Source organism: Bos taurus, chromosome 15 (assembly GCF_002263795.3).
Source record: "Bos taurus isolate L1 Dominette 01449 registration number 42190680 breed Hereford chromosome 15, ARS-UCD2.0, whole genome shotgun sequence".
NCBI lineage: Eukaryota > Metazoa > Chordata > Mammalia > Artiodactyla > Bovidae > Bos > Bos taurus.
This window is the reverse complement of record NC_037342.1, coordinates 78,365,782-78,384,520: the sequence shown is the minus strand read 5'-3', so window position 1 is coordinate 78,384,520 and position 18,739 is coordinate 78,365,782. Positions and strand designations below refer to the sequence as shown.

Sequence of the window (18,739 nt, the reverse complement as noted above, 5' to 3'; positions counted from 1 at the left end):
CTCTTTGTAATCCCATGGACTGCAGCATGTCAGGCTTCCCTGTCATTCACTGTCTCCCAGAACTTGCTGAGATTCATGTCCATTGAGTCCATGATGGAATCCAACCATCTCATCCTCTGTGTAAGATCAGATCAGATCATATCAGTCGCTCAGATGTGTCCAACTCTTTGCGACCCCATGAATCGCAGCACGCCAGGCCTCCCTGTCCATCACCAACTCCCAGAGTTCACTCAGACTCACGTCCATCGAGTCAGTGATGCCATCCAGCCATCTCATCCTCTGTCATCCCCTTCTCCTCCTGCCCCAATCCCTCCCAGCATCAGTCTTTTCCAATGAGTCAACTCTTCGCATGAGGTGGCCAAAGTTCTGGAGTTTCAGCTTTAGCATCATTTCTTCCAAAGAAATCCCAGGGCTGATCTCCTTCAGAATGGACTGGTTTGATCTCCTTGCAGTCCAAGGGACTCTCAAGAGTCATCTCCAACACTAAGTTCAAAAGCATCAATACTTCAGTGCTCAGCCTTCTTCACAGTCCAACTCTCACATCCATACATGACCACAGGAGAAACCATAGCCTTGACTAGACGGACCTTTGTTGGGAAAGTAATGTTTCTGCTTTTCAATATGCTATCCAGGTTGGTCATAACTTTCCTTCCAAGGAGTAAACGTCTTTTAATTTCATGGCTGCAGTCACCATCTTCAGTGATTTTGGAGCCCAGAAAAATAAAGTCTGACACTGTTTCCACTGTTTCCCCAACTATTTCCCATGAAGTGATGGGACCAGATGCCAATATCTGCGTTTTCTGAATGCTGAGCTTTAAGCCAACTTTTTCACTCTCCACTTTCACTTTTGTCAAGAGGCTTTTGAGTTCCTCTTCACTTTCTGCCATAAGGGTGGTGTCATCTGCATATCTGAGGTTACTGATATTTCTCCAGCAATCTTGATTCCAGCTTGTGTTTCTTCCAGTCCAGTGTTTATCATTATGTACTCTGCATATAAGTTAAATAAACAGAGTGACAATATACAGCCTTGACATACTCCTTTTCCTATTTGAAGCCAGTCTGTTGTTCCATGTCCAGTTCTAACTGTTGCTTCCTGACCTGCATACAGATTTCTCAAGAGGCAGGTCAGGTGTTCTGGTATTCCCATCTATTTCAGAATTTCCCAGTTTATTGTGATCCACACAGTCAAAGGCTTTGGCATAGTCAATAAAGCAGAAATAGATGTTTTTCTGGAACTCTCTTGCTTTTTCCATGATCCAGCAGATGTTGGCAATTTGATCTCTGGTTCCTCTGACTTTTCTAAAACCAGCTTGAAGGTCTGGTAGTTCACGGTTCACATATTGCTGAAGCCTGGCTTGGAGAATTTTGAGCATTACTTTACTAGCATGTGAGATGAGTGCAATTGTGCGGTAGTTTGAGCATTCTTTGGCATGGCCTTTCTTTGGGATTGGAATGAAAACTGACCTTTTCCAGTCCTGTGGCCACTGCTGAGTTTTCCAAATTTACTGGCATTTGAGTGCAGCACTTTCACAGCATCGTCTTTCAGGATTTGGAATAGCTCCACTGGAATTCCATCACCTCCACTAGCTTTGTTCATAGTGATGCTTTCTAAGGCCCACTTGACTTCACATTCCAGGATGTCTGGCTCTAGGTCAGTGATCACACCATCGTGATTATCTGGGTCGTGAAGATCTTTTTTGTACAGTTCTTTTGTGTATTCTTGCCATCTCTTCTTAATATGTTCCGCTTCTGTTAGGTACATACCATTTCTGACCTTTATCAAACCCATCTTTGCATGAAATGTTCCTTTGGTATCTCTGATTTTCTTGAAGAGTTCTCTAGTCTTTCCCATTCTGTTGTTTTCCTCTATTTCTTTGCATTGATCACTGAAAAAGGCTTTCTTATCTCTTCTTGCTATTCTTTGGAATTCTGCATTCAGATGTTTATATCTTTCCTTTTCTCCTTTGCTTTTCACTTCTCTTCTTTTCACAGCTATTTGTAAGGCCTCCCCAGACAGCCACATTGCTTTTTTGCATTTCTTTTCCATGGGGATGGTCTTGATCCCTGTCTCCTGTACAATATCACGAACCTCATTCCATAGTTCATCAGGCACTCTGTCTATCAGATCTAGGCCCTTAAATCTATTTCTCACTTCCACTGTATAACCATAAGGGATTTGATTTAGGTCATATCTGAATGGTCTAGTGGTTTTCCCTACTTTCTTCAGTTTAAGTCTGAATTTGTCAATAAGGAGTTCATGGTCTGAGCCACAGTCAGCTCCTGGTCTTGTTTTTGCTGACTATACAGAGCTTCTCCATCTTTGGCTGCAAAGAATATAATCAATCTGATTTCAGTGTTGACCATCTGGTAATGTGCATGTATAGAGTCTTCTCTTGTGTTGCTGGAAGAGGGTGTTTGTTATGACCAGTGCATTTTCTTGGCGAAACTCTCTTAGTCTTTGCCCTGCTTCATTCTGTATTCCAAGGCCAAATTTGCCTGTTACTCCAGGTGTTTCTTGACTTCCTACTTTTGCATTCCAGTCCCCTATAATGAAAAGAACATCTTTTTTGGGTGTTAGTTCTAAAAGGTCTTGTAGGTCTTCATAGAACCATTCAGCTTCAGCTTCTTCAGCGTTACTGGTTAGGGCATAGACTTGGATTACCGTGATATTGAATGGTTTGCCTCGGAAATGAACAGAGATCATTCTGTCGTTTTTGAAATTGCATCCAAGTACTGCATTTTGGACTCTTTTGTTGACCATGATGGCTACTCCATTTCTTCTGAGGGATTCCTGCCCGCAGTAGTAGATACAACGGTCATTTGAGTTAAATTCACCCATTCTAGTCCATTTCAGTTCACTGATTCCTAGAATGTCGATGTTCACTCTTGCCATCTCTTGTTTGACCACTTCCAATTTGCCTTGATTCATGGACCTGACGTTCCAGCTTCCTATGCAATATTGCTCTTTACAGCATTGGGCCTTGCTTCTATCACCAGTCACATCCACAGATGGGTATTCTTTTTGCTTTGGCTCCATCCCTTCATTCCTTTGGGGGTTATTTCTTCACTGATCTCCAGTAGCATATTGGGCACCTACTGACCTGGGGAGTTTCTCTTTCATTATCCTATCATTTTGCCTTTTCATACTGTTCATGGGGTTCTCAATGCAAGAATACTGAAGTGGTTTGCCATTACCTTCTCCAGTGGACCATATTCTGTCAGATCTCTCCACCATGACCCGCCCGTCTTTGGTTGCCCCACAGGCATGGCTTAGTTTCATTGAGTTAGACAAGGCTGTGGTCCTAGTGTGATTAGATTGACTAGTTTTCTGTGAGTATGGTTTCAGTGTGTTTGTTCTCTGATGCCCTCTTGCAACACCTACCGTCTTACTTGGGTTTCTCTTACCTTGGGCGTGGGGTATCTCTTCATGGCTGCTCCAGCAAAGTGCAACCATTGCTCCTTACCTTGGACCAGGGGTATCTCCTCACCGCCGCCCTTCCTGACCTTCAACGTGGGATAGCTCCTCTAGGCCATCCTGCGCCTGCACAGCCACGGCTCCTTGGATGTGGGGTTTATCCTCCCAGCCACTGCACCTGGCCTCGGGCCTGGGTTGCTCCTCCCGGCCGCCTCCCTGGGCCTCAGGCTTAGGGGCATGGGGTAGCTCCTCCCAGCCACTGCCCCTGACCTCGGACGTGGGGTAACTCCTCTCGTCACCACCCCTGACCTCGGATGCTGGCTATCTCCTCTCGGCCTCACCCCCCGCCCCCGACCTCCGATGCGGGATAGCTCTTCTCCGCCGTTCCTGCACCGTCACAGTCTGGTACTCTCGGCCGCTGCCCCTGACCTCGGATGTGGGGTAACTCCTCTTGGCCACCGCCCTTCGGGCATGGGGTCCTTCCAGCTTCTGCCCCTGACCTCGGACGTGCAGTGGCTCCTCTCAGCCCAGCTTAGCGTGCCAGTCGTCGCAGCCGCTTGCGCTTAGCGCACCGGTTGTCGCAGCCACCTGTGTAAAAACACTACTAAACCGTATCACTGATTAAGGTCTGTAACTTATGAATGAGATGGTTGGATGGCATCACCAACTCGGATATGATTTTGAACAGGCTCTGGGAGTTGGTGTTGGACAGGGAAGCCTGGCGTGCTGCAGTCGATGGGGTCACAAAGAGTTGAACACGACTAAGTGACTGAACTGAACTGAAGATGTGACAGTGATAGAAGATAAAATATTTTATAACTATTTTCAGTTTATTTACAGTTAAGAACTAAGTACCAGACTAGTTGTTTTTCTTCAGCAAAGATGAATTTATCATGTATTTTTCTACTTGTCATTCTAAGTTTTTCTCCTTTTTTATTTAGTATTCAATATACTCTGCCTTGATGTTTGGTCTATATATAAAAATTTACCACCAATTTAGATATAGTGTTTAAATATTTATTCAATTATTAAATTGGGTACTACTACCTATATTAATACACAAAATATGCTATGACTGAAGATGCTGTAATTAATAAAACAGGGTAATATCATATGAAAGTTTCTTCTTGCATGAGTATTATATTCAAATAATAGATTTCATGACAGAGATAGTGACAATTTAATAAAGTAGTTATAGTCTTATTCAGTCTCTTCGTGGATCACAGCCTTGTCTTGACAAAGCAGTTTGCACAACTCAGTGAAGCTATAAGCGAGCTATAAGCCATGCTATGCAGGGCCACCCAAGATGGATGGATCATAGTGAAGAGTTCTGACAAAATGTGGTCCACTGGAGGAAGAAATGGCAACCTACCAAGGGGAACCCCATGAATGGTATGAAAAGGCAAAAATATATGACACTAGAAGATGAGCCCCCTCGTCAGAAGGTATCCAATATGCTACCGGGGAAGCACAGAGGGCAATTACTAATAGCTTCAGGAAGAGTGAATCAGCTGGGCCAAAGCAGAAATGACACTCAATTGTGGATGCGTCTGGTGGTTAAAGTAAAGCCTGATGCTGTAAGGAAAAATATCGCATAGAAACCTGGAATGTTAGGTCCATGGTTCAAGGTTAATTGGATATGGTCAAGTAGGAGATGGCAAGATTGAACATAGACATCTTAGGAATCAATGAACTAAAAGGGACTTGAATTTAATTGAGATGACCATTGTGTCTACTACTGTGGACAAGAATCTTAGAAGAAATGGAGTAGCCCTCAGAGCTAGAAAAAAGAGTAAGAAATGCAGTATTTGGGCAATCTCTAAAACAACAGAATCATCTCAGTTTGCTTCCAAGGCAAACCATTCGACATTAGTGTAGTGCAAGTTTATGTCCCAACTACTGAAGCTGAAGAAGGTGAAGTTGATTGGTTCTGTGAAGACCTACAAGACCTTCTAGGTCTAATACAAAAAAAAGATATCCTTTTTATCATAGGGGATTGGAATGCAAAAGTATAAAGTCAGGAGATATTCAGAATAACAGGCAAGTTTGGTCTTGGAGTACAAAATTTAAAAGGGCAAAGGCTAGCAGAGTTTTGTCAAGAAAATACACTGGCGACAGCAAACATCCTTTTAAATGACCCAAGAGATGACTCTACATACAGACAACACCATATGGTCAATATCAGAATCAGATAGATTCATTGCAGAATTTGACTGCAGCCATGAAATTAAAAGACAATTGCTCCCTAGAAGGAAAACTATGACATACCTACAGCATATTAAAAAACAGAGATGTCACTTTGCAAACAAATGTCCATATGGCCAAAGCTATGGTGTTTCCAGTACTCATGTACAGATGTGAGTGTAAAGAAGGCTGTGTGCCGAAGAATCCATGCTTTTGAACTGTGGTGTTGGAGAAGACTCCTGAGAGTCCCTTGGACTGCATGGAGATCAATGAAATCAATCATACAGGAAATCAACCCTAACCATTAACTGGAAGAACTGATGCTGTAGCTGAAGCTCCAGTACTTTGGCAATATGATAGAAAGGATCAACTCATGGAAAAGACCCTGATGATAGGAAAGATTGAAGGCAAAAGAAGAAAAGAGGCAGCAGAAGATAAGATGGTTAGATTGCTTCACTGACTCAATGGACATGAATCTTAGAAAATCCAGTAGATAGTGGAGGACAGAGGAGCCTGGCATGCTACCGTCCATGAGATGGCAAAGAGCAGACTCAACTTAGTGACTGAACAACAAAAACAACATGGACTTTCCTGGTGGCTCAATGGTAAAGAATCTGCCTGCCAATGCGGAAGATGCTAGTTTAATTCCTGGGTTTCACAGATCCTCTGATGAAGGAAATGGCAACCCTCTCCAGTATTCTTGCCTGGAAATCCCATGGACAAAGAAGTCTGGCTGGTAACAGTCTATGAGGTTGCAAAGAGTCTGACATGACTTACCAACTGAGTACTCACACTTAATCATCCCTATGTATATAAATCATCACTTTATTGGCATTCTGAACAACCTAAACTACTCTTCTCTTCAACAGATTCCTCATGGCTTTTTTCACCTCCACGTTTCTCACTGTGTAAATGATAGGATTCAACATGGGAGTGAGGATTGCAGAGAACATAGTCACCCACTTGTCCACAGGGTAAGTGGCCACAGGGCGTGTGTAGGTGAACACACAAGGCAGAAAAAAGAGCACCACTACTGTAAAGTGGGCGCCGCATGTAGAGAGAGCTCTGCGTCGTCCTTCAGAGCCGTGGGATCTCAGGGAGCTCAGGATGACTATGTAGGAAATGAGCAGCATGGAAAAAATGAGCAAGCACATGCCCCCACTGTTGGCTGCCACCACCATTCCAGGTATGTAGGTGTTACTGCAGGCAAGTTCCAACAGGGAGAAGAAATCACACATGAAGTGGTCAATGACATTGGGACCACAGAAGGTCAACTCCATGGTGAAAAGAACCTGCACAGTGGCATGCAGGATCCCCCCGATCCAGGCCACCACCACCAGGAGCCGGCAGAGCCCCTGTCGCATGATGGTCGTGTAGTGCAGAGGCTTACAGATGGCCACATAGCGGTCATAGGCCATGACAGTGAGGACGATGACCTCTGATGCTGCCAGAAAGTGTTCCAAAAAGACCTGAGTCAAGCATCCTCGCCAGGAGATGATTCCTCTTTGATGAAGTAGGTCAACAATCAATTTGGGGGTGGTAACAGATGTGAAGGAGGCATCTAAGAAGGCCAAGTAAGTGAGAAGGAAGTACATGGGAGCAGAAAGCGTGGGGCTGAGGGCGATGGTGATGACAATGAGCAGGTTGGCCAGCACAGTGAAGAGGAAAATGAACAGAAAGGCAATGAAGAGTATTTTCTGCACGTGTGGATTCTGTGTGAGTCCCAGGAGGACAAATTCTGTCACATTGTTGGGAGGCCTGAGGACATCCATTCAGTAAGCCACAGCTTCCCGGGATCAAGAATGATACTCATTAATCAGAAAGCCTTGGGATCTGACTTTCTTAGAACAAAATAGTCACTGTGCCCTTGGGACCTTTACCCTGTACTCGTTTCAAGTCTTTCTTCTTTTCCCCATGGTATTTTGCATCTCTTCAGACATGTAGTACCTGCCACCGGTAACACATCAGTAGGCCCGCATTTGATGTGTAATTTGTCAGGAAAACACTGTCTGCATGAGACATGTGGAGGCTGTCTACATGAGATTTGGATTCTCCTACTGGTTCCAACTCCATTGGACTGAGTCACCTCAGTGGCCCATGCTTCCCAAGCCCTACTCTGTGTCTGTGAGGTAACAAATTGCAATTTTCAGAGGTATCTTGAAAGCTAAGAAGTGCTATACACAGGCAAGAGTTATTCCCTCTTCCATGAGAATTTATATTCCAACCCTCAGGTCAAACTGTGGAAAGAAAAAAATATGATCAAGAAATATCTATCACATGGAGGGAATTTAGTGAGGTGTGTATAAGTCCTTGGAGATGCATGCGCCCTTGTACCTACCAGGACAGATAAGCTATTCCTCACTTCCCAGAGTGCCTGGCATGTCTGCAGTGCCTGAAACCTAATGGGTGATGAGTAAAGGGCTGGTATTGAATGGCCATTCTCTAAGGGTAAGCTTATGTCGGCTTCCCCAAACATAAACTCAGCAGAATTCAAGTACTCTTGTCCTTCAGCTCTGTTTATCTGTAAACTCTCTACTTTATAAGAAACAGATAAACATTTGAAAAGAAGCTATACTCCAGGATAACAGTTTCTGACACATTCCCTAGAGTAACCATGAAAGTATTTAATTGCTTCTAAGAAAGTGCACATATTGGGTCATTTTTCTTTCAAGATGGTGTGTTTGTTTATTGATTTTTTTTATTCTTCAAAATTCTGCTCCACATACAATTTAACATAGTCATATTCTATAAATTTATAGCTTTAGAAAACTTGGGTTAAAACATAAACCCTTTCATAGATGTTCAACACAAAAGGATTTATCAAGCATAGGAAATCCTTATTTTCAAAGCTCTAACAATCAAAATTTAACAAAGAGAACAGAAAGAAATACTCTGCTAGATAAATTACAGTGATGCCTAATACACTATACATATAAACATGTATATCAATACACCAACTATCAAAACATGTATAAATCCATTACTTACTATTAACTCCTACTACAGATTCCTTCATCAAACAAATATTTATTGAACCCTTGCTGTGCACATTAGTGAATGTTGCTCACATGAAATCATGAAAAGCGATGTTATTGAATGAACTTACTTCCTGAAATTGTATCGTTAAAGCGGCAGCACGTTTATCCATGACCTGCATGACCTTCCCATCCTCTGTGTTTCTGCTCCATGCATTCTCATGCCTTCTTCTCCTGTCTTCCCACAGCACCTGTCTCCCAGCAGTCCTGGTTACAGGATGTGTTACTAATACAATTTGGGTTATAAATTTGCCAAAGAGAAGAGAAATAAGTATGATGAAACATATTCCATATAGCATGTCCTTTCAAAATAAACAGAAACTATTTTGTTTTTTAATTTTCCAAGATGAAAATTGTGTGCATATGTGGGAACACAATGCAGCGGCTTCACTGAACTTCCTCCTTCTTTAGTGGGATCTCCCAGCAGATCAAATAAGAGACAGTGTAAATAAACTAAGAATTAGACACAATTCATAGAAATGCTTTACAAACAACTATGAAACAAAATAAATTGCTTCTTAAATTTTTCTTTGGCTCCATAATACATTTTCTAGGAATAAAGGTTAATGTAAAATATTTTAAGAGAAGCATCATTATGCACAAGTATGATCAACATAATCACTAGCAGCTGTGGGAAAATTTAGAAAGGGTGTGAAATGTTCCACAGTAGAGAAAGGATAATCTATAGTGGATCCTTTTGAATAATATTTAGTTTTTAACAGAGATGCTTTTAAAATTGTGCAATATCATGAAAAAATTATCAGTTGTAATATTAAGTGAGGAAAAATTTTGGTGCCTATTTTAATTGTATAGTTATTCTAACTTCTTCATTGTAGCTAATTATATTATTAGCTCAACTAATTTAAATACATGTCAATAAGAAAAAAGATTCTAAAATATTTTTCCTTCTAAATTGCTTAGTACTGTAGTCTATTCCACCTGTCTTGATGTCTTGTATGCTGAAGAAGGTTTAAACCTCAGGTAAATTTGGATGAGGAGTGATTATATGATTTGAAACATACATTTATACCTGAGAATATAGGATTATGCGATTTCAAAACATAATCTCACCTATGAAAATGTCTGACCTGGCGCCATGACCAGGCCCCAGGCAGCTGGTAGTTCCCCTGGAAAGAAGTAAAGTCATAAGATTAAAAATTTCAACTAACTCAGTGTCTCTTGATTGTACGTTTGGATACGTCTTAAAAGCACTAGGACACATCCTATTTGTGGGCAAAGTCTATGAAGCGTCTTACGTGTGGCTAATTGGAACTCAAGGGTATTTTTCCAGCATTAGCAGGTCTTGCTAACAATCCAATTATTTCATAACCACATCAGAGAAGTGCTTTTATAGTATTCCTTTTTAATTTTAAGCTTCATCTTTAAGTCTGTGTGAAAATAAAGTGAAAAGGGTTAGTTACTCAGTCATGTCTGACTCTTTGCGACCCCTTGGACTGTAGCCAATCAGACTCCTCTGTCCATGGGATTCTCCAGGCAACAGTACTAGATCAGGTTGCCATTTCCTACTCCAGAGGATCTTCCCAACATAGAAATTGATACCAGGTCTCCGGCATTTGGGCAGATTCTGTAAAACATAGTCACAAAAGAAAAACATAGCAACAAGTTGAGCACTTATGGACTTGATTATTTGATAGAAAATGAGCTTAAATACAGAGTCTGAGTATTTGGTACTTATAAATTAAATGTTTCAGTGCATTACTATCAGATTTTTAAATATTTATTATGTGATTTGATTTTGAAGAGATAGTTAGATAGCGTCACCTACTCAATGAACATAAACTGAGCAAACTCCCAGAGACAGTGAAAGACAGGGAAGCCTGGCATGCTGTAGGCAATGGAGTCGCAAAGAGTCAGACACAGCTTAATGACTTAACAATAATTTTATTTTAACTGATCTACCATTCATGATAGGCTTCTCTGTTGCCTGAGCAGTAAAGAATCTGTCTGCCAGTGCAGGAGACATGTTCAATCCTTGGGTCAGGAAGATCCCCCGGAAAAGGAAATATCAACCCATTCCAGTATCTTTGCCTAGGAAATCCCATGGACAGAGGAACCTGGAGGCCTAGAGGGCTAGAGGGCTATCCATGGAATAGCAAAGACTGCTGCTGCTGGTGCTAAGTCGCTTCAGTCGTGTCCAACTCTGTGCCACCCCATAGACGGCAGCCCACTAGGCTCCGCTGTCCCTTGGATTCTCCAGGCAAGAACGCTGGAGTGGGTTGCCATTTCCTTCTCCAATGCATGAAAGTGAAAAGTGAAAGTGAAGTCGCTCAGTCGTGTCCAGCTCTTCGAGACCCCGTAGACAGCAGCCCACCAGGCTCCTCCGCCCATGGGATTCTCCAGGCAAGAGTACTGGAGTGGGGTGTCATTGCCTTCTCCTAGCAAAGACTAGGACACTACTAAATAACATTAACGACCATTCACAGTAGCCATAATTTCTGAATATTGCATTCAGCTGTATGTTAAGTGATAATTATGAACCTCATTATAAATTTAGTGCTTCATACCAGATACATTTTATGGTACTTCTTCAAAGTAGTGTTTCTTCTGTCAATTGTGGAAATAGATGAACATGATAATGATGAAAATAAATATATTTTTAAATTGTATTCTGAAATGATAAAATGCACTTGTCATTTAAGTGTAATCCTGTAATATCCATATAGGCATTAAAAGTAGGAAATAATATTCAGAATTTATATAGAAAAACATAAAAAAGGGAAAAGGAACACATCTACCATGGAGAAATAAGAAGTCAGGCCATTAAATCCTGGGTAAGGACTATTATCATTAAATTATGTTTTTATGACTAAAGTATCATGATACTCATATATTGCCACCAACTGCAAGGCCCATTATAATTATCTAGTAAAAGAGATAAAACTGATATTAAAGTTGTTTGGTAACAAAATTCAATTCCATTCAGAAATACTTTTATATAAAGCCAGGCAAGCAGCCAAGAGGAGATACCCCACATCCAAGGTCAGTAGCAGAGGCCATGAGGAGATATCTCATGTTCAAGGTAAGGAGCAGTAGCTATCCTTTTCCGGAGCAATCATAAAGAGATACCCCACATCCAAGGTTAGAGAAACCCCAGTAAGATGGTAGGCCCTTAGAGAAGGCATCAGAGGGCAGAGTCTGAAACCACAATCACAGAAAACTAACCAATCTAATCACATGGACCACAGCCTTATCTAACTCAATGAAACTAAGCCATGCTGTGTAGGGCCACCCAAGACAGATGGGTCATGGTGGAGAGTTCTGACAAAATGTGGTCCACTGGAGAAGGGACTGGCAAACCACTTCCTTATTCTTGCCTTGAGAACCCCATGAACAGTATAAAAAGGCAAAAAGATACTACCCTGAAAGATGAACTCCCCAGGTCAGTAGGTGCCCAACATGCTACTGAACATCAGTGCAGAAATACCTCCAGAAAGAAGGAAGAGACGGAGCAAAAGAAAAACAATACCCAGCTGTGGCTGGGACTGGTGACGGAAGCAAGGTCCAATGCTGTACAGAGCAGTACTGCATAGGAACCTAGAGTGTCAGGTCCATGAATCAAGGCAAATTGGAAATGGGCAAACAGGAGATGGCAAGGGTGAACGTCAACGTTTAAGGAATCAGCAAACTGAAATGGACTGGAATGCGTGAATTTGACTCAGATGACCATTATATTTACTGCTGTGGGCAAGAATCCCTTAGAGGAAAGAGAATAGCCAACATAGTCAACAAGAGTCAGAAATGCAGTACTTGGATGCAATCTCAAAAACAACAAAATGATCTCTATTCATTTCCAACATAAACCACTCAATATCGTGGTAATCCAAGTATATACTCTGACCAGTAATGCTGAAGAACCGGAAGTTAAATGGTTCTATGAATACATAAAAAAGTTCTTGAACTAACACCCAAAAAAGATGTCCCTTTCATTACAGGGGACTGGAATGGAAAAGTAGGAAGTCAAGAAAAACCTGGAATAACAGGCAAATTTGTCCTTGGAGTACAAAATGAAGCAGGGCAAAAGCTAATAGAATTTTACCAGGAGAATGGACTGGTCATGAAACACCCTTTTCCAACAACACAAGAGAAGACTCTACACATGGACATCATCAGATGGCCAACACCAAGATCAGATTTATTATATTCTTTGCAGTCAAAGGTGGAGAAGCTCTATAGTCAACAAAAACAAGACCAGGAGCTGACTGTGGCTCAGATCATGAACTCCTTATTGCCAAATTCAGATTTAAATTGAAGAGTAGGGAAAACCACTAGACCATTCAGGTATGACCTAAATCAAATCCCTTATGATTATACAGTGGAAGTGAGAAATAGATTTAAGGGCCTAGATCTTATAGATAGAGTGCCTGATGAACTATGGAATGAGGCTCATGACACTGTACAGGAGACAGGGTTCAAGACCATCCCCATAGAAAAGAAATGCAAAAAAGCAAAATGGCTGTCTGGGGAGGCCTTACAAATAGCTGTGAAAAGAAGAGAAGTGAAAAGCAAAGGAGAAAAGGAAAGATATAAACATCTGAATGCAGAGTTCCAAAGAATAGCAAGAAGAGACAAGAAAGCCTTCCTCAGGGATCAATGCAAAGAAATAGAGGAAAACAACAGAATGGGAAAGACTAGAGATCGCTTCATGAAAATTAGAGATACCAAGGGAACATTTCATGCAAAGATGGGCTTGATAAAGGACAGAAATGGTATGGACCTAACAGAAGCAGAAGATATTAAGAAGAGATGGCAAGAATACACAGAAGAACTGTACAAAAAAGATCTTCAAGACCAAGATAATCACAATGGTGTGATCACTGACCTAGAGCCAGACATCCTGGAATGTGAAGTCAAGTGGGCCTTAGAAGGCATCATTAAGAACAAAGCTAGAGGAGGTGATGGAATTCCAGTTGAGCTCTTTCTAATCCTGAATGATGATGCTGTGAAAGTGCTGCACTCAATATGCCAGCAAATTTGGAAAGCTCAGCAGGGGCCACAGGACTGGAAAAGGTCAGTTTTCATTCCAATCCCAAAGAAAGGCAATGCCAAAGAATGCTCGAACAACCTCACAATTGCACTCATCTCACATGCTAATAAAGTAATGATCAAAATTCTCCAAGCCAAGCTTCAGCAATATGTGAACCGTGAACTTCCTGATGTTCAAGCTGGTTTTAGAAAAGGCAGAGGATTCAGATAAAAAATTGCCGACATCCGCCAGATCATCAAAAAAGCAAGAGAGTTCCAGAAATACATCTATTTCTGCTTTATTGACTATGCCAAAGCCTTTGACTATGTGGATCACAATAAATTGTGGAAAATTCTGAAAGAGATGGGAATACCAGACCACCTGACCTGCCTCTTGAGAAACCTGTAGGCAGGTCAGGAAGCAACAGTTAGAACTGGACATGGAACAACAGATTGGCTCCAAACAGGAAAAGGAGTACCTCAAGGCTGTATATTGTCACCCTGTTTATTGAACTTTTATACAGAGTACATCATGAGAAATGCTGGGCTGGAAGAAGCACAAGCTGGAATCAAGATTGCCGGGAGAAATATCAATAACCTCAGATATGCAGACGACACCACCCTTATGGCAGAAAGTGAAGAGGAACTCAAAAGCCTCTTGATGAAAGTGAAAAAGGAGAGTGAAAATGTTGGCTTAAAACTCAACATTCAGAAAACGAAGATCATGGCATCTGGTCCCATCACTTCACGGGAAATAGATGGGGAATCAGTGGAAACACAGGCAGACTTTATTTTAAGGGGCTCCAAAATCACTGCAGATGGTGATTGCAGCCATGAAATTAAAAGACGCTTACTCCTTGGAAGAAAAGTTATGACCAACGTAGACAGCATATTGAAAAGCAGAGACATTACTTTGTCAACACAGGTCCATCTAGTCAAGGCTATGATTTTACCTGTGGTCATATATGGATGTGAGAGTTGGACTGTGAAGAAGGCTTGATGAAAGATATTATCCCCAATTCAAACACATGTTTTTAAATAATCTACTTTTAAAAAGTGATAGCATGTGTGATTATATTTCTATGAAAGTGAAATTCTAGGTGGGATTTACACAACTACACAAATATGTATCTAATTCTTCTCTCCTGTATCACACTCTTATAAAATGCCTTTTTTTTAACCATTACTAACAAAATTATACTTTTCATTTACTTGTTTACTTGCTTATTATCCATCTATTACCCCTCTGGAATTCTGCTTGCACATAAAAACACCTTTGTTTGTATTACTCAGCGGCGTATCCCAAGCGGCCATAACTCTCTGGCACATTGTATTCACTGAACATTACTTTCTCCATTAATTAGTCAAATTTTCCCAAAGTTTTTTTTTTTTTTTCATCAGAAATACATGTTAACACTATGAAACCCTCTTTTTCCATAATAGATGTTAGCACTATGGTAAAATAATGGAAGCATTCCAGCAGAAACAACACCTATTTAGCTCTTCAAGGTTCTACCTCACGCCCAAACCAAGGATCAATTTCCTCAGAGACTGAGTTGCTCTACTTTCTTCTAAACATCTCTTTTACCCACGTGTCACACTTCCTGTGAAATAAGAAAACTGAATTTTATTTCTTGATCCAATTACATCCCTCTTTTCATAAAACCCCTGAAGGGAAACATAGTTGCAGAAAAGACGTCATCAGATGGTTTGACTTCACACAAGATTACCCTAAAACGTGCAAATAACTTAGGAAATGGAGTTCAACAGACAGATGAAGAGAAGAAAGCCCCACCATCCCCAAAAATAAATAAATAAGGGAAGAATACCTCAAAGACAAACTTCACAGTGTGACCACAGGCATAGTTTAGTAGCGTGGGTATCCCCACTTTCTGAAAGTTCACCTTAGCCACATGGCTTTTATGAAGGCCTACGTTAGTACTTCGGAGAAGGCAATGGCACCCCACTCCAGTACTGTTGCCTAGAAAATCCCATGGACGGAGGAGCCTGGTAGGCTACAGTCCATGGGGTCGCTACAGTCAGACACGACTAACTGACTTCACTTTCACTTTTCACCTTCATGCATTGGATAAGGAAATGGCAGCCCACTCCAGTGTTCTTGCCTAGAGAATCCCAGGGACGAGGAAGCCTGGTGGGCTGCCATCTATGGGGTCGCACAGAGTCGGACATGACTGAAGTGACTTAGCAGCAGCAACATTAGTACTTATTTTCAATAAAAAATAATTTTTTTTAATCCAAAGGGGATTTTTCCTTTTACTTAAAAAAATCGTATTAGTGAGATATTAAAAATATTTTTTTCCATTTTCTAATAGAAGAACAGTTAATTTGCAACGTTGTGTTAGATTCAATTGCTGAGCAAAGTGATTCAGTTATATATAAAAATATATATGTACACTTTTTCAGATTTCTTTCCATCACAGGTAAATTTTGCCATAGAAATGTTTGTCTTCTGTAATAGGGAAGTGGCATAAGTTGAACTTTCATGAAACGAATAAGCTTTTACTGCTGAAATAAATTACTACATGTGAGACAAGTCTGCAACATATTTGACACCATCTTCTTTTTTATATTATTTTTTAAATTAATTTATTTATTTTAATTGGAGACTAATTACTTTACAATATTGTCATGGTTTTTGCCATACGTTGACATGAATCAGCCATGGGTGTACATGTGTTCCCCATCCTGAACCCCCCTGCCACTTCCCTCCCCATCCCATCCCTTAGGGTCATCCCAGTGTACCAGCCCTGAGCACCCTGTCTCATGCATCGAACCTGGACTGGCGATCTGTTTCACATATGATAATATACACGTTTCAATGCTATTTTCTCAAATCTTCCCACTCTCGCCTTCTCCCAGAGTCCAAAAGACTGTTCTATACATCTGTGTCTCTTTTAGTGTCTCGCATATAGGGTCATCGTTACCATCTTTCTAAATGCCATATATGTGTGTTAGTATACTGTATTGGTGTTTTTCTTTCTGTCTTACTTCACTCTGTATAATAGGCTCCAGTTTCATCCACCTCATTAAAACTGATTCAAATGCATTCTTTTTAATGGCTGAGCAATATCCCATTGTGCATATGTACCACAGCTTTCTTATCCATTCATCTGCTGATGGACATCTAGGTTGCTTCCATATTGTAAACAGTGCTGCAATGAACATTGGGATACATGCGTCTCTTTCAATTCTGATTTCCTTGGTGTGTATGCCCAGCAGTGGGATTACTGGGTCATATAGCAGTTCTATTTCCAGTTTTTTAAGGAATCTCCACACTGTTCTCCAGAGTGGCTGTACTAGTTTGAATTCCTACCAACAGTGTAAGAGGGTTCCCTTTTCTCCACACCCCCTCCAGCATTTATTGTTTGTAGACTTTTGGATAGCAGCCATTCTGACGGGCATGAAATGGTACCTCATTGTGGTTTTGATTTTCATTTCTCTGATAATGAGTGATATTAAACATCTTTTCATGTGTTTCTTAGCCATCTGTATGTCTCCTTTGGAGAAATGTCTGGTTAGATCTTTGGCCCACTTTTTGATTGAGTTGTTTATTTTTCTGGAGTTGAGCTGCAGGAGCTGCTTGTATATTAATTATTTGTCAGTTGCTTCGTTTGCTATTATTTTCTCCCATTCTGAAGGCTTTTCACCTTGCTTACAGTTTCCTTCGTTGTGCAAAAGCTTTTAAGTTTAATTAGGTCCCATTTGTTTATTTTTGCTTTTATTTCCATTTGGGAGGTTGGTCATAGAGGATCCTGCTGTGATTTATGTCAGAGAGTGTTTTGCCTATGTTTTCCTCTAGGAGTTTTATAGTTTCTGGTCTTACATTAAGATCTTTAATCCATTTTGAGTTTATTTTTGTGTATTTGACACCATCTTCTTAAAGGACAAAGTGAACCATTAAGACTGCAGATAAATTTATCTATTCTCCTGATGTGCTGCAATCCATGGGGTCGTACAGTCAGACACAACTGAACAACTGAACTGATGAACTGATCTGATATACTTAAACATACCACAGACAGCCCTGTCTCATTTGAAAGAAGACTGGGTTTTAAAGACCTGGATTGGAAGCTTGTAGCTGAAACTTTTGAAAGGATGATACATTCCAGTGTAATAGTTCCTGACACACTAATAGGGGAAGGGCATGTGAGGTGAGACAAGTAAACTAGTAAAACTCCCTTGGCTTCAATTTGCTTCTTTAAAATGGGGGGAATAGGGCTTCCCAGGTGGCTCAGTGGTAAAGAATTGGCTTGTCAATGCAGGAGACACAGGTTCAATCTCTGGGTCAGGAAGATCCCTCGGAGAAGGGACTGGCTACCCACTCCAGCATTCTTGCCTGGGAAATCCCATGGACAGAGAAGCCTGGTGGGCTACAGTCCATGGGGTTGCAAAAGAGCTGGACATGACTTAACAACTAAACAACAGCAACAAATGGGTTTAATGATAATGAAACCACCAGCTTAGTACATGACTAAATCAACTGAAACACAGATGCTTGACAGATAATATAAATAAAAGGTTCAAGTAATGTAAATATATGTATCAGATGTAGAGTTTGTAGAGCTTTGGGATCTACCCATATGATTTTCTATTGAAATTTAATAAAAGACGCTTACCCTTCTAGTTTCAAATGGCTCCTCAAGCCTTGAGACATAAAAAGAAACATTTCCTTCATGTTCAAGAAAAGCTATGAGTCATGAAGATACTTTATAAAATAAGAGCAAATAAAGAATAATTTCAAATTTTCTGGCTTAATTTTTGTGCCAAAAAAAGGAATAGTTTGTGAGTTATTATTATCTCTTTTTCTAGGTGTTTCATGTTGTTGATTTTGGAAAATTAATATAAAATTCAGCACTGATTCTTAAACTTCCCCAACTCTCCATGCATCTATTTAAGTATATCTATTCCTTACTGGCTGTCCCAGAGGCTCCGCAAAAACAAGATTTCTGACATGAAAGTCATATGAAAAAATCCATTTCATCCAAGTAACTTATCTCAATAATTTTTAAAAATTAATAAGAAGACAATGGAAAAAATATATTCTACAATAAACTAGGGGTTTATTGTTGATATTCTTGCCATTGGCTATTCTGAAACTGTG

The 18,739-nt window shown here is 40.7% G+C and overlaps 1 protein-coding gene across 1 annotated transcript; it reads right to left on the bottom strand.

Moving 5' to 3' along the window:
* Positions 1 to 6,444: 6,444 nt before the first annotated feature.
* Positions 6,445 to 7,371, bottom strand: OR4C1J (olfactory receptor family 4 subfamily C member 1J). The gene has a single exon (NM_001390272.1). The coding sequence runs from the start codon at positions 7,369 to 7,371 to the stop codon at positions 6,445 to 6,447; it is 927 nt and encodes a 308-aa protein (NP_001377201.1).
* Positions 7,372 to 18,739: the final 11,368 nt, after the last annotated feature.

Bases quoted from the DNA above. Each gene is read 5' to 3' on its own strand.
- OR4C1J (NM_001390272.1), bottom strand. From the start codon at position 7,371: ATGGATGTCCTCAGGCCTCCCAACAATGTGACAGAATTTGTCCTCCTG.